Below are 14,576 nucleotides of genomic sequence, written 5' to 3'. Positions count from 1 at the left end.
TAGATGGAAAACAAAGAAACCAGAAGAGCCACGAAAATTGTGAAGAGGAGCAGGTTGGAACACGCACATCAACCAGCACTAAGACCTACTGCGACCTGCAGTTACCAGGACCATGTGTGCTGGTGAGAGAATGGCACATGCAGTTGATGACGGAATAAGAAACCCCAGGATCGGCGGACACAGTGGCCGCCCGGCTTCTGGCAAGGCCACAGGGACAGTGACAATTCTGACACAACACAGTTACTTACATCACATCAAGTTTGTTTATTGAAAAAGAATAATTTCTTCCAACTCTGGCGTATTTGTGTTCCAGGACAACACAACTTCATAGGGTAGAACGGCCGAGCGTGGACATTGGGAACGCATTCACAATCACGTCTTCCGTGTTCAGGTCCCACAATGGACGCATTCCTACTTCCTCCATAACAACAAGACTTGAATGTAAAAACAGGAGGTGTCCAATCCTCACTGGAGTGTAGAGATGATGAATGGGGCATCATTCAAAGGGAAAGTGTTAATTTTCAATATTATGTTGGACGCGCAGAGTGTTCTAGGCGATGTTCTAGCAGCAAGAGGAATAGCATCGTCGGTAGCAGCATGGTCGGAAGGTGCAGCAGGCACTGCCATAGCCAGAGCCGTAGCCACATCCATATCCACAGCCATAGCCACAGCCATAGCCAGAGCCGTAGCCACAGCCATAGCCAGATCCATATCCACAGCCATATCTGGATCCATAGCCACAGCCATAGCCAGAGCCATAGCCACAGCCATAGCCAGAGCCATAGCCAGAGCCATAGCCACAGCCATAGCCAGAGCCATAGCCAGAGCCATAGCCACAGCCATAGCCACAGCCATAGCCAGAGCCATAGCCACAGCCATAGCCAGAGCCATAGCCACAGCCGTAGCCACAGCCCCCGTAGGAGTTCCCGTAGTAGTTGCAGCACATGCTGGCGGAGGGTGAGGGTTGGGTTGAGGCGAAGAGGGACGTTTCTGAGTGTGAATGTCGCCTCCTCCCCTGGAAGCTTTATATCCGCGAGAAGGGCCCGGGAATGCCATCGCGTCTGTGACTCACGCAGGAAACATTCACTTACCGCCCGGAATGTGCAGGTCACTCCTGTCAGTGGATCAGGAGAGGACTCGGTAGTTAACGACCATTAGTATAGAGTCTCTCACTCTTACTGGGAACCGTGTTTGTTTTGTGTCGCCTGGGCCTTGTCTTGAGCCAATGACACGTCCATGAGAACAGTGCCCATCGAGGATCTACTCATCGGAACACGTGGTTTCAAAGCTTCATCCACGAGTCCAGGTTCTGGGGAGGGCAGGGCGTGTCTGTCTGGAATGAGCCTATTAAATGAGCTCCACTCAACGCTTTGACAGCTAAGTTTATCCTAATGAGTCCGGACTGGATCTCATTGGAGCGCAGTGCTGGGCTGCACTGAGGATGAGCATTTCCTCTCAGAGGGCTCCTGTTGGTCCGCACTCATGGAGATGCTGGGTCTTGGCCTGTTTTACTCCAGGACCCGCTCCCCAGGACTTTTGTATCTGCTCTGGGGAGTCCTTCAGTTCTACCCAGAGCACCAACCCCACAGAGTGTCCTCACAATGACGTTGTTGAACGTGTTGTCGAGCACAGGTCCCTCAGCCATTGCATCTACTTGATGCCCATGAAAATGTGACAGAGTTAGGGACCTTATCACATGGAAATTGCGGTACAAAAAGGTTAGGGGACTTACTAAAATGCACACAGCTCATGCAGCACCAAGATCAGGTCTCTGTTCCTCTTTGTAATGTGCCATACGCCCCCCTTTCTAACCATTGCAGACGTGAGCACTTGCCGTAACAGGGGGCTCAGCATTTCCTACAAGGGTCCATTTTCTTGGTAAAGTGACCCTGTTATAAAGCCCCCGGTCACCTCCGAGTCTCTCATTCTTCCCGGGGACACTCTGGGTCCTGCATGAACTTTCCTTCAGCACCTTGTGCAGCAGCCAGAACCCTCAGGCATGGCTGAGGGTCCCCCCTCACCCCAAGTCTCCCTGTCCCTCCAGGGGCTTTGTCTGTGACATCATCCCCGTGACTGGTCTCCTGATCCCTGTTGATGCGCAGACCTGACCCCCAGGTCACCCACGCCCCCTGCACCCCGACAGGTCACAGAGAGGACCGCGAGGGGCCTGTCGTAGTGACTGCACAGGAACAGCGGGAGCATTGCCGGCTTGTGATCTCACAGGCCTCGTGGGTCTGGGGTCTGAGCTCAGCCTGACTGGCATCTGGCTCCAATTCTCACAAGGTCACACACACGGGGTCAGCCAGGACAAAGGGGAATCTGGTTGGTGTATCATTTAACTGGAGTTGCCCATTGGCACATCTGTCCCTGAGAGAGCACGAGACATATTTATGCTAAAAAGTTATCATTTTTAAAACTGAAGTTCAATTTATTCATCTTGAATTTTTCATACCAGCCCCAAGCATAACATGATCATAAAAGTGAGTTTTTTCTCCCAACGTGAGAGGCAAGTGCTGGTCCCACGCTGCACGGGAGGCCGTTACACGTGGCTGGGTGTTCCTGGGGGTCAGCCTGGACGCTCACTGCTGCGCCTGCCGAGGTCTTCCAGACGCCAAACTATGGCATCTCCTCCGGGATAGAGGGGGCGACCGCAATGCGGGGTCAGCATCTGGGCACCGTCTCAGGTCCTCAAAGCTATTTCCCTTCGCGTGTGGTTAGCCGACTCTGACCCACCCCCTTCCTGTTTAAGCTGGAAGTTGGTCTTTTCTTCATGTAGATTCCCGACCCCTCTCTCTTCTTACTCTTCGTCCTGGCCTCTCCTCTGACTTCTTCCTCTGCATTTCCCAGGCACCCCTGTGTGTCATCATATTAGAGCAGTGATGGCGAACCTATGACACGCCTGTCAGAGGTGACACGCAAACAATTTTTTTTAATTTTTCTTTGTTAAATGGCATTTAAATATATAAAATAAATATCAAAAATACAAGTCTTTGTTTTACTATGGTTGCAAATATCAAACAATTTCTATATGTGACACGGCACCAGAGTTAAGTTAGGGTTTTTCAAAATGCTGACACGCCGAGATCAAAAGGTTCGCCATCACTGTGTTAGAGCAATCATTCCATCTTTATAGCTCGTGTATTATTTGCGTTTCCCACACTTTTAGAAAGCAGGGGTCACATGCGTTCCATCTCTCTTCATAGCACACAATGAAATGATTTCCTCCTAAGAGTTTAATAAATGTGGCGAATGAGACTACGCATAGATCTCACTCATAACAGCCGGTTCTATTTCTTCAGGAATAGCCTCCCTGTGCTGATGCCTGTGGCTTCAACGTGAGAATGAAGTCGGGTAGAGTTCGTTCTCCAACTGGCTCCTTCCCTCGACATTGTGCTGGCTGTTCTGGGCCCCCCTCGCCATGGAAACGTTACAATCACTTTGGTGAAATCCACACAACAATAGGCTGGAACTTTGAGTGGGATTGCAGGGAATCTGAGAACTATCTTCAGAGTATTGAGTCTTCCCATCCGTAAACATAGACTAGCTATTCATTTATTTCTTCCCTAATTTCTTTTTTTAAAATATATTTTATTGATTTTTCAGAAAGAGGAAGGGAGAAGGATAGAGAGCTAGAAACATCGATGAGAGAGGAACATCGATCAGCTGCCTCCTGCACACTCCCCACTGGGGATGTGCCTGCAACCAAGGCACATGCCCTTGACCAGAATCGAACCTGAGACCCTTGAGTCTGCAGGCCGACACTCTATCCGCTGAGCCAAACCGGACAGGGCTATTTCTTCCCTAATTTCTTACTTCAGAGTTTTATGGTTTTGATCATATAAATCATGTACACATTTCTTTTAGATTTATATCTAAGTATGTTATATTTTGGCTGCTAAGGTCCATGCTATTATTGTCTAATTTCATATTAATATGTAGAAAAGCAATTGACTTTTGCATAATGACCTTGTATACTCTATCCTTGCTTCAATCACTTGTTACTTACAGAAGTTTTGTTTTCTCCGTTTTTTCTTTTGGATTTTCTTCTAGACAATCATGCCCAAGTAGAAAAAGACAGTTTCCTTCCTTCCTTCCTTCCTTCCTTCCTTCCTTCCTTCCTTCCTTCCTTCCTTCCTTCCTTCCTTCTTCCCTTCCTTCCTTCCTTCCTTTCATTTTTTTCATTCTTTCTCTCATAAACATGACTTTTATTTCTTTATCTTGTGTTATTGATCAGCAAGTTCTACCAATATGACACTGAGGAGAAAAACGGAGAGAACGTCCTTGCCTTGCTCCTGATGGCAGCGGGAAATGTCTGGTTTCTTGCTGTTAAGTGTGTGAGATGCTGCTGATAGGATTTGTGTACATACTATATTCTCCATCAAGTTGAGGAAGTTCCGTTTTTTCCTGATTACGGGAACATTTTATTCATGAATGGATGTTGGATTTTGTCACATATTGACCGATCATGCGGTTTTTCTTCTTCAGGCTGCTAATGTAATAAATTACATGAATTCATTTTTGAGCACCAAACCACCCTTGCATAATTGGGGTATATCTCGTGAGGTGGATGTGTATAATTCTTCCTATAGAATGCCGTAGTCAAATTGCTGATACTTAATTTTTGTGCCATGTTCATTTATACCTTTTGTATCTATGTCCATCCAGGTATATGACTGTAGTTTTTATTTTTGTAATGTCTTTCCCTGGTGTTGGTATTAAGGTAATGGTGACCTCATTGAATGAGTTGGTAAGTTTCCCTCGGATTTTATTTCTGGAAGTGATTGTAGAGAATTGGTGTAACTTATTCTTTAAAATTTTGTAGAATTTTCCCGTAAAGCTTTCTGTTCTGGAGGGTTATTATTGGTTCAATGTATTTAGAAGTTACAAGCCTGTGAAGAGTGTCTGTTTCTTCAGTGAGTTTTATAGGCCACGTGATATTTCACAGCAACCCACTGTTTATGTCATTAGTCATTATAAATACCTTTTATAATTCTGTTAATTTACTATTTGTATTTAGTTATTTAGATGTGTCCTTGATTTTGCACTGGTATATGCCTCCCCATCCAGAATATGCCTTCAGTGAGTTCAATGCTCATCATTGAATTTTGAATGAGAACCTGCCACAGAAATAAAAGGGGACCCACACACCATGTTTATGGACCAAAAGACTCAATAGTGTGAAGAATCCACTCCCCCACAATTGGTGAATGGATTCCATTCCATCCCCATAAAACTCTCAGCAGGGTATTTTTGTAGATTTTGAAAAGCTGATTCTAAAGTTTAGATAGAAAACAAAGAAACCAGAAGAGCCACGAAAATTGTGAAGAGGAACAAGTTTGGAACACGCACATCAACCAGCACTAAGACCTACTGCGACCTGCAGTAAACAGGACCATGTGTGCTGGTGAGAGAATGGCACATGCAGTCGATGACGGAATAAGAAACCCAGGGATCGGCGGACACAGTGGCCGCCCGGCTTCTGGCAAGGCCACAGGGACAGTGACGATTCTGACACAAACACAGTTACTTCCAGGAACACATCAAGTTTGTTTATTGAAAAAGTATAATTTCTTCCAAATCTGGCGTATTTGTGTTCCAGGACAACACAACTTCATAGGGTAAAACGGCCGAGCGTGGACATTGGGAACGCATTCACAATCACGTCTCCGTCTTCAGGTCCCACAATGGATGCATTCCTACTTCCTCAATAACAACAAGACTTGAATGTAAAAACAGGAGGTGTCCAATCCTCACTGGAGTGTAGAGATGATGAATGAGGCATCATTCGGGGAAAAGCATTAATTTTCAATATTATGTTGGAGGTGCAGAGTGTTCTAGGCGATGTTCTAGCAGCAAGAGGAATAGCATCGTCGGTAGCAGCATGGTTGGAAGGTACAGCAGCCACTGCCATACCCAGAGCCGTAGCCACAGCCATAGCCACAGCCGTAGCCAGAGCCGTAGCCACAGCCATAGCCAGATCCATAGCCACAGCCATATCTGGATCCATAGCCACAGCCATACCCAGAGCCGTAGCCACAGCCATAGCCAGAGCCATAGCCACAGCCATAGCCAGAGCCATAGCCACAGCCATAGCCACAGCCATATCTGGATCCATAGCCAGAGCCATAGCCACAGCCATATCTGGATCCATAGCCAGAGCCATAGCCACAGCCGTAGCCACAGCCCCCGTAGGAGTTCCCGTAGTAGTTGCAGCACATGCTGGCGGAGGGTGAGGGTTGGGTTGAGGCGAAGAGGGACGTTTCTGAGTGTGAATGTCGCCTCCTCCCCTGGAAGCTTTATATCCGCGAGAAGGGCCCGGGAATGCCATCGCGTCTGTGACTCACGCAGGAAACATTCACTTACCGCCCGGAATGTGCAGGTCACTCCTGTCAGTGGATCAGGAGAGGACTCGGTAGTTAACGACCATTAGTATAGAGTCTCTCACTCTTACTGGGAACCGTGTTTGTTTTGTGTCACCTGGGCCTTGCCTTGAGCCAATGACACGTCCATGAGAACAGTGCCCATCGAGGATCTACTCATCGGAACACGTGGTTTCAAAGCTTCATCCACGAGTCCAGGTTCTGGGGAGGGCAGGGCGTGTCTGTCTGGAATGAGCCTATTACATGAGCTCCACTCAACACTTTGACAGCTAAGTTTATGCTAATGAGTCCGGACTGGATCTCACTGGAGGGCAGTGCTGGGCTGCACTGACACTGAGCATTTCCTGGCGGAGGGCTCCTGTAAGTCCGCACTCATGAAGATGCTGGTCGTGGCCTGTTTTACCTCGGGATCCGCTCCCCAGGACTTTTGTATCCGCTCTGGGGGTCCTGCAGTTCTACCCAGAGCACCAGCCCCACAGAGTGTCCTCACAACGACATTGTTGAATGGGTTGTTGACCACAGGTCCCTCAGCCATTGCATCTACTTGATGCCCATGAAAATGTGACAGAGTTAGGGACCTTGTCACATGGAAATTGCGGTACAAAAAGGGTAGGGAACTTAATAAAATCCCCACAGCTCATGCAGCACCAAGATCAGGTCTCTGTTCCTCTTTGTAATGTGCCATACGCCCCCCTTTCTAACCATTGCAGACGTGAGCACTTGCCGTAACAGGGAGCTCATCATTTCCTTCAAGGGTCCATTTTCTTGGTAAAGTGACCCTGTTATAAAGCCCCCGGTCACCTCCGAGTCTCTCATTCTTCCCGGGGACACTCTGGGTCCTGCATGAACTTTCCTTCAGCACCTTGTGCAGCAGCCAGAACCCTCAGGCATGGCTGAGGGTCCCCCCTCACCCCAAGTCTCCCTGTCCCTCCAGGGGCTTTGTCTGTGACATCATCCCCGTGACTGGTCTCCTGACCCCTGTTGATGCGCAGACCTGACCCCCAGGTCACCCATGCCCCCTGCAACCCCCAGGACACGGAGAGGACCGGGAGGGGCCTGTCGCAGTGACCGCACAGGCGCAGCAGGGGCAGCGCCCACCTGTGATCTCACAGACCTTGTGGGATGGGGTCTGAGCTCAGCCTGACTGGCATCTCGGCTCCAATTCTCACAAGGTCACACCCAAGGGGTCAGCCAGGACAAAGGGGAATCTGGTTGGTGTATCATTTAACGGGAGTTGCCCATTGGCACGTCTGTCCCTGAGAGAGCACGAGACATATTTATGCTAAAAAGTTATCATTTTTAAAACTGAAACTCAATTTATTCATCTTGAATTTTTCAGACCAGCCCCAAGCATAACATGATCATAAAAGTGAGTTTTTTCTCCCAACGTGAGAGGCAAGTGCTGGTCCCACGCTGCACGGGAGGCCGTTACACGTGGCTGGGTGTCCGTGGGGGTCAGCTTGGGCGCTCACTGCTGCGCCTGCCGAGGTCTTCCTGACGCCAAACTATGGCATCTCCTCCGGGATAGAGGGGGCGACCGCAATGCGGGGTCAGCATCTGGGCCCCGTCTCCCGACCTCAAAGCTGTTTCCCTTCGCGTGTGGTTAGCCGACTCTGACCCACCCCCTTCCTGTTTAAGCTGGAAGTTGGTCTCTTCTTCATGTAGATTCCCGACGCCTCTCTCTTCTTACTCTTCGTCCTGGCCTCTCCTCTGACTTCTTCCTCTGCGTTTCCCAAGCACCCCTGTGTGTCATCATATTAGAGCAGTGATGGCGAACCTATGACACGCCTGTTAGAGGTGACACACGAATTCACTTTTTTGGTTGATTTTTCTTTTTTAAATGGCCTTTAAATAAAGAAAATAAATATCAAAAATATAATTCTTGGTTTTACTATGGCTGCAAATATTAAAAAATTTCTATATGTGAGATAGCACCAGAGTTAAGTTAGGGTTTTTCAAAATGCTGACACGCCATCACTGTGTTAGAGCAATCATTCCATCTTTATAGCTTGTGTATTATTTGCGTTTCCCACACTTTTAGAAAGCAGGGGTCACATGCGTTCGTTCTCTGTTCACAGCACACAATGAATGACCCCTGTTAAGAGTTTAATAAATGTGGCGAATGAGACTACGCATAGATCTCACTCATAACAGCCGGTTCTATTTCTTCAGGAATAGCCTCCCTGTGCTGATGCCTGTGCTTCAACGTGAGAATGAAGTCGGGTAGAGTTCGTTCTCCAACTGGCTTCTTCCCTCGACATTGTGCTGGCTGTTCTGGGCCCCCCTCGCCCTGGAAACGTTACAATCACTTTGGTGAAATCCACACAACAATAGGCTGGAACTTTGAGTGGGATTGTAGGGAATCTGAGAACTATCTTCAGAGTATTGAGTCCTCCCATCCGTAAACATAGAATAGCTATTCATTTATTTCTTCCCAAATTTCTTTTTTTAAAATACATTTTATTGATTTTTCAGAGAGAGGAAGGGAGAAGGATAGAGAGCTAGAAACATCGATGAGAGAGGAACATCGATCAGCTGCCTCCTGCACACTCCCCACTGGGGATGTGCCTGCAACCAAGGCACAAGCCCTTGACCGGAATCGAACCTGGGACCCTTGAGTCCGCAGGCCGACACGACACTCTATCCGCTGATCCAAACCAGACAGGGCTATTTCTTCCCTAATTTCTTACTTCAGAGTTTTATGGTTTTGATCATATAAATCATGTACACATGTCTTTTAGATTTATATCTAAGTATGTTATATTTTGGCTGCTATAGTCCATGCTATTATTGTCTAATTTCATATTAATATGTAGAAAAGCAATTGACTTTTGTATAATGACTTTGTATACTCTATCCTTGCTTCAATCACTTGTTACTTACAGAAGTTTTGTTTTCTCCGTTTTTTCTTTTGGATTTTCTTCTAGACAATCATGCCCAAGTAGAAAAAGACAGTTTCCTTCCTTCCTTCCTTCCTTCCCCCTTTCCTTCCATCTTTCCTTTCATTTTTTCATCTTTTTTTCTTTCTTTCTCTCATAAATATGACTTTTATTTCTTGATCTTGTGTTATTGCATCAGCAAGTTCTTCCAATATGACACTGAGGAGAAAAACGGAGAGAACGTCCTTGCCTTGCTCCTGATGGCAGCGGGAAATGTCTGGTTTCTTGCTGTTAAGTGTGAGTGATGCTGCTGATAGGATTTGTGTACATATTATATTCTCCATCAAGTTGAGGAAGTTCCGTTTTTTCCTGATTACGGGAACATTTTATTCATGAATGGATGTTGGATTTTGACACATATTGACCGATCATGTGATTTTTCTTCTTCAGGCTGCTAATGTAATAAATTACATGAATTCATTTTTGAGCACCAAACCACCCTTGCATAATTGGGGTATATCTCGTGAGGTGGATGTGTATAATTCTTCCTATAGAATGCTGTAGTCAAATTGCTGATGCTTAATTTTTGTACCATGTTCATTTATACTTTTTGTATCTATGTTCATTAGGTATATGACTGTAGTCTTTATTTTTGTAATGTCTTTCCCTGGTGTTGGTATTAAGGTAATGGTGACCTCATTGAATGAGTTGGTAAGTTTTCTATCGGATTATATTTCTGGAAGTGATTGTAGAGAATTGGTGTAACTTATTGTTTAAAACTTTTGTAGAATTTTCCCGTGAAGTTTTCTGTTCTGGAGGGTTATTATTGGTTCAATGTATTTAGAAGTTACAAGCCTGTGAAGAGTGTCTGTTTCTTCAGTGAGTTTTATAGGCCACGTGATATTTCACAGCAACCCACTGTTTATGACATTAGTTATTATAAACACCTTTTATAATTCTGTTAATTTACTATTTGTATTTAGTTATTTAGGTGTGTCCTTGATTTTGCACTGCTATATGCCTCCCCATCCAGAATATGCCTTCAGTGAGTACAATGCTCATCATTGAATTTGAATGAGAACCCGCCACAGAAATAAAAGGGGACCCACACACCATGTTTATGGACCAAAAGACTCAATAGTGTGAAGAATCCACTCCCCCACAATTGGTGAATGGATTCCATTCCATCCCAATAAAACTCTCAGCAGGGTATTTTTGTAGATTTTGACAAGCTGATTCTAAAGTTTAGATGGAAAACAAAGAAACCAGAAGAGCCACGAAAATTATGAAGAGGAGCAGGTTGGAACACGCACATTAACCAGCACTAAGACCTACTGCGACCTGCAGTAAACAGGACCATGTGTGCTGGTGAGAGAATGGCACATGCAGTCGATGACGGAATAAGAAACCCAGGGATCGGCGGACACGGTTGCTGAACAGCCTCCTGGGAAGGACACAGGGACAGTGACGATTCTGACACAAACACAGTTACTTACGTCACATCAAGTTTGTTTATTGAAAAAGAATAATTTCTTCCAACTCTGGCGTATTTGTGTCCCAGGACAACACAACTTCATAGGATAGAAAAGCCGAGCGAGGACATTGGGAACGCATTCACAATCACGTCTTCCGTGTTCAGGTCCCACAATGGACACATTCCTACTTCCTCAATAACAAAAAGACTTGGATGTAAAAACAGGAGGTGTCCAATCCTCACTGGAGTGTAGAGATGATGAATGGGGCATCATTCAGGGAAAAGCATAAATTTTCAATATTATGTTGGAGGTGCAGAGTGTTCTAGGCGATGTTCTAGCAGCAAGAGGAATAGCATCGTCGGTAGCAGCATGGTCGGAAGGTACAGCAGCCACTGCCATAGCCAGAGCCGTAGCTACAGCCGTATCCAGAGCCATATCCACAGCCATATCTGGATCCATAGCCACAGCCATACCCAGAGCCATAGCCACAGCCATAGCCACAGCCGTAGCCACAGCCGTATCCAGAGCCATATCCACAGCCATATCTGGATCCATAGCCACAGCCATACCCAGAGCCGTAGCCACAGCCATACCCAGAGCCATAGCCACAGCCATAGCCAGAGCCGTAGCCACAGCCGTAGCCACAGCCCCCATAGGAGTTCCCGTAGTAGTTGCAGCACATGCTGGCGGAGGGTGAGGGTTGGGTTGAGGCGAAGAGGGACGTTTCTGAGTGTGAATGTCGCCTCCTCCCCTGGAAGCTTTATATCCGCGAGAAGGGCCCGGGAATGCCATTGCGTCTGTGACTCACGCAGGAAACATTCACTTACCGCCCGGAATGTGCAGGTCACTCCTGTCAGTGGATCAGGAGAGGACTCGGTAGTTAACGACCATTAGTATAGAGTCTCTCACTCTTACTGGGAACCGTGTTTGTTTTGTGTCCCCTGGGCCTTGCCTTGAGCCAATGACACGTCCATGAGAACAGTGCCCATCGAGGATCTACTCATCGGAACACGTGGTTTGAAAGCTTCATCCACGAGTCCAGGTTCTGGGGAGGGCGGGGCGTGTCTGTCTGGAATGAGCCTATTACATGAGCTCCACTCAACGCTTTGACAGCTAAGTTTATGCTAATGAGTCCGGACTGGATCTCACTGGAGGGCAAGGCTGGGCTGCACTCGCACTGAGCATTTCCTGGCGGAGGGCTCCTGTAGGTCCGCACTCATGAGATGCTGGGTCGTGGCCTGTTTTACTTTGGGAGCCGCTCCCCAGGACTTTTGTATCCCCTCTGGGGGTCCTGCAGTTCTACCCAGAGCACCAGCCCCACAGAGTGTCCTCACAACGACATTGTTGAATGGGTTGTTGACCACAGGTCCCTCAGCCATTGCATCTACTTGATGCCCATGACATTGTGACAAAGTTAGGGACCTTGTCACATGGAAATTGCGGTACAAAAAGGGTAGGGAACTTAATAAAATCCCCACAGCTCATGCAGCACCAAGATCAGGTCTCTGTTCCTCTTTGTAATGTGCCATACGCCCCCCTTTCTAACCATTGCAGACGTGAGCACTTGCTGTAACAGGGAGCTCATCATTTCCTTCAAGGGTCCATTTTCTTGGTAAAGTGACCCTGTTATAAAGCCCCCGGTCACCTCCGAGTCTCTCATTCTTCCCGGGGACACTCTGGGTCCTGCATGAACTTTCCTTCAGCACCTTGTGCAGCAGCCAGAACCCTCAGGCATGGCTGAGGGTCCCCCCCGCCACCCTCAAGTCTCCCTGTCCCTCCAGGGGCTTTGTCTGTGACATCATCCCCGTGACTGGTCTCCTGACCCCTGTTGATGCGCAGACCTGACCCCCAGGTCACCCATGCCCCCTGCAACCCCCAGGACACGGAGAGGACCGGGAGGGGCCTGTCGCAGTGACCGCACAGGCGCAGCAGGGGCAGCGCCCACCTGTGATCTCACAGACCTTGTGGGATGGGGTCTGAGCTCAGCCTGACTGGCATCTCGGCTCCAATTCTCACAAGGTCACACCCAAGGGGTCAGCCAGGACAAAGGGGAATCTGGTTGGCATATAATTTAACTGGAGTTGCCCATTGGCACATCTGTCCCTGAGAGAGCACGAGACATATTTATGCTAAAAAGTTATCATTTTTAAAACTGAAATTCAATTTATTCATCTTGAATTTTTCAGACCAGCCCCAAGCATAACATGATCATAAATGTGAGTTTTTTCTCCCAATGTGAGAGGCACGTGCTGGTCCTTCCCACGCTGCACGGGAGGCCGTTACACGTGGCTGGGTGTCCCTGGGTGCCGGGGTCGTTCTCCCGCTAGGCTCTGTCTCTAGGCTCCGAGGCCAGTCCCTCTCCAGGATCCTCTGGCATGCTCACTCCAGCGAAGTTCTTCTGTCTCTAGGCTCCGTGTAGGTTCTGTCTTCTTGATTCTGTTCTAAGTTCTGTCTCATGAGTTCTGAGTTCTGTCTGTTTCTGTCTTGTTACAACTGTATTTATACCAGTTGATTCAATCCTATCAATCTCTATTACAAAGGTTAGGGCGTTTCTTATCTCCATTTCAGGGAGAAAAGATTATGTAGTTTAAGCATGATTGTTCGTAGTTAAAGGGATTAATTACCCGCCTGGCACTTAGTTAAAAGGTTTTATTCCCTCCCTAACTTCAGGGGAAAATCCCTATCTGGGGAAACAACCTTTCTCGGAGAGGTGACCTTGGTTAAAACACAGCGCCAAGAAGGTGAGCAAACATATTAAGAACCGTATGCCATATATGCCAGGTCCCTTGAAACAGCAAGCATGGACCGGCTCCCGGCACCTGGGGGTCAGCCTGGGCGCTCACTGCCACGCCTGCCGAGGTCTTCCTGATGCCAAACTATGGCATCTCCTCCGGGATAGAGGGGGCGACCGCAATGCGGGGTCAGCATCTGGGCACCGTCTCCCATCCTGAAAGCTATTTCCCTTCGCGTGTGGTTGGCTGACTCTGACCCACCCCCTTCCTGTTTAAGCTGGAAGTTGGTCTCTTCTTCAGGTAGATTCCCGACCCCTCTCTCTTCTTACTCTTCGTCCTGGCCTGTCCTCTGACTTCTTCCTCTGCATTTCCCAAGCACCTCTGTGTGTCATCATATTAGAGCAATCATTCCATTTTGTAGCTTGTGCATTATTTGCTTTTCCAACACTTTTAGAAAGCAGGGATCACATATGTTCGTTCTCTGTTCATAGCACACAATGAAATGTCCTCTGTTAACAGGTTAATAAATGTGGCGAATGAGACTACACATAGATCTCACTCATAACAGTAGGTTCTATTTCTTCAGGAATAGCCTCCCTGTGCTGATGACTGTGTCTTCATCGTGAGAATGAAGTCGGGTAGAGTTCGTTCTCCAACTGGCTCCTTCCCTCGACATTGTGCTGGCTGTTCTGGGCCCCCCTCGCCATGGAAACGTTACAATCACTTTGGTGAAATCATTCCTTCCTTCCTTCCTTCCATCCTTCCTTTCATTTTTTCATCCTTTTTCTCTTTCTTTCTCTCATAAACATGACTTTTATTTCTTTATCTTGTGTTATTGATCAGCAAGGTCTTCCAATATGACACGGAGGAGAAACACGGAGAGAACGTCCTTGCCTTGCTCCTGATGGCAGCGGGAAATGTCTGGTTTCTTGCTGTTAAGTGTGCGTGATGCTGCTGATAGGATTTGTGTACATATTATATTCTCCATCAAGTTGAGGAAGTTCCCTTTTTTCCTGATTATGGGAACATTTTATTCATGAATGGATGTTGGATTTTGTCACATATTGAACCGATCATGTGATTTTTCTTCTTCAGGCTGCTAATGTACTA

General features: G+C 47.3%; 3 protein-coding genes across 3 annotated transcripts; all 3 read right to left on the bottom strand.

Moving 5' to 3' along the window:
* Nucleotides 1–256: 256 nt before the first annotated feature.
* Nucleotides 257–1,042, bottom strand: LOC132229174 (keratin-associated protein 21-1-like). The gene has a single exon (XM_059685930.1). It carries the CDS (start codon nucleotides 944–946, stop codon nucleotides 563–565), a length of 384 nt encoding a protein of 127 aa, XP_059541913.1. The 5' UTR covers nucleotides 947–1,042; the 3' UTR covers nucleotides 257–562.
* A 4,414-nt stretch (nucleotides 1,043–5,456) lies between these two features.
* LOC132229173 (keratin-associated protein 21-1-like) lies at nucleotides 5,457–6,218 on the bottom strand. Its single transcript, XM_059685929.1, has one exon. It carries the CDS (start codon nucleotides 6,216–6,218, stop codon nucleotides 5,847–5,849), a length of 372 nt encoding a protein of 123 aa, XP_059541912.1. The 3' UTR covers nucleotides 5,457–5,846.
* Nucleotides 6,219–11,068: 4,850 nt separating this feature from the next.
* LOC132229172 (keratin-associated protein 21-1-like) lies at nucleotides 11,069–11,416 on the bottom strand. Its single transcript, XM_059685928.1, has one exon. The coding sequence runs from the start codon at nucleotides 11,414–11,416 to the stop codon at nucleotides 11,069–11,071; it is 348 nt and encodes a 115-aa protein (XP_059541911.1).
* Nucleotides 11,417–14,576: the final 3,160 nt, after the last annotated feature.

The sequence above is a fragment of the Myotis daubentonii genome, chromosome 3 (genome assembly GCF_963259705.1).
Source record: "Myotis daubentonii chromosome 3, mMyoDau2.1, whole genome shotgun sequence".
Taxonomy (NCBI): Eukaryota; Metazoa; Chordata; class Mammalia; order Chiroptera; family Vespertilionidae; genus Myotis; species Myotis daubentonii.
This window is presented reverse-complemented; position numbering and strand designations above follow the sequence as displayed.

What these genes read in the sequence shown, in the direction of transcription:
- LOC132229172 (XM_059685928.1), bottom strand. Translation starts at nt 11,416, where the DNA reads ATGTGCTGCAACTACTACGGGAACTCCTATGGGGGCTGTGGCTACGGC.
- LOC132229173 (XM_059685929.1), bottom strand. Translation starts at nt 6,218, where the DNA reads ATGTGCTGCAACTACTACGGGAACTCCTACGGGGGCTGTGGCTACGGC.
- LOC132229174 (XM_059685930.1), bottom strand. Translation starts at nt 946, where the DNA reads ATGTGCTGCAACTACTACGGGAACTCCTACGGGGGCTGTGGCTACGGC.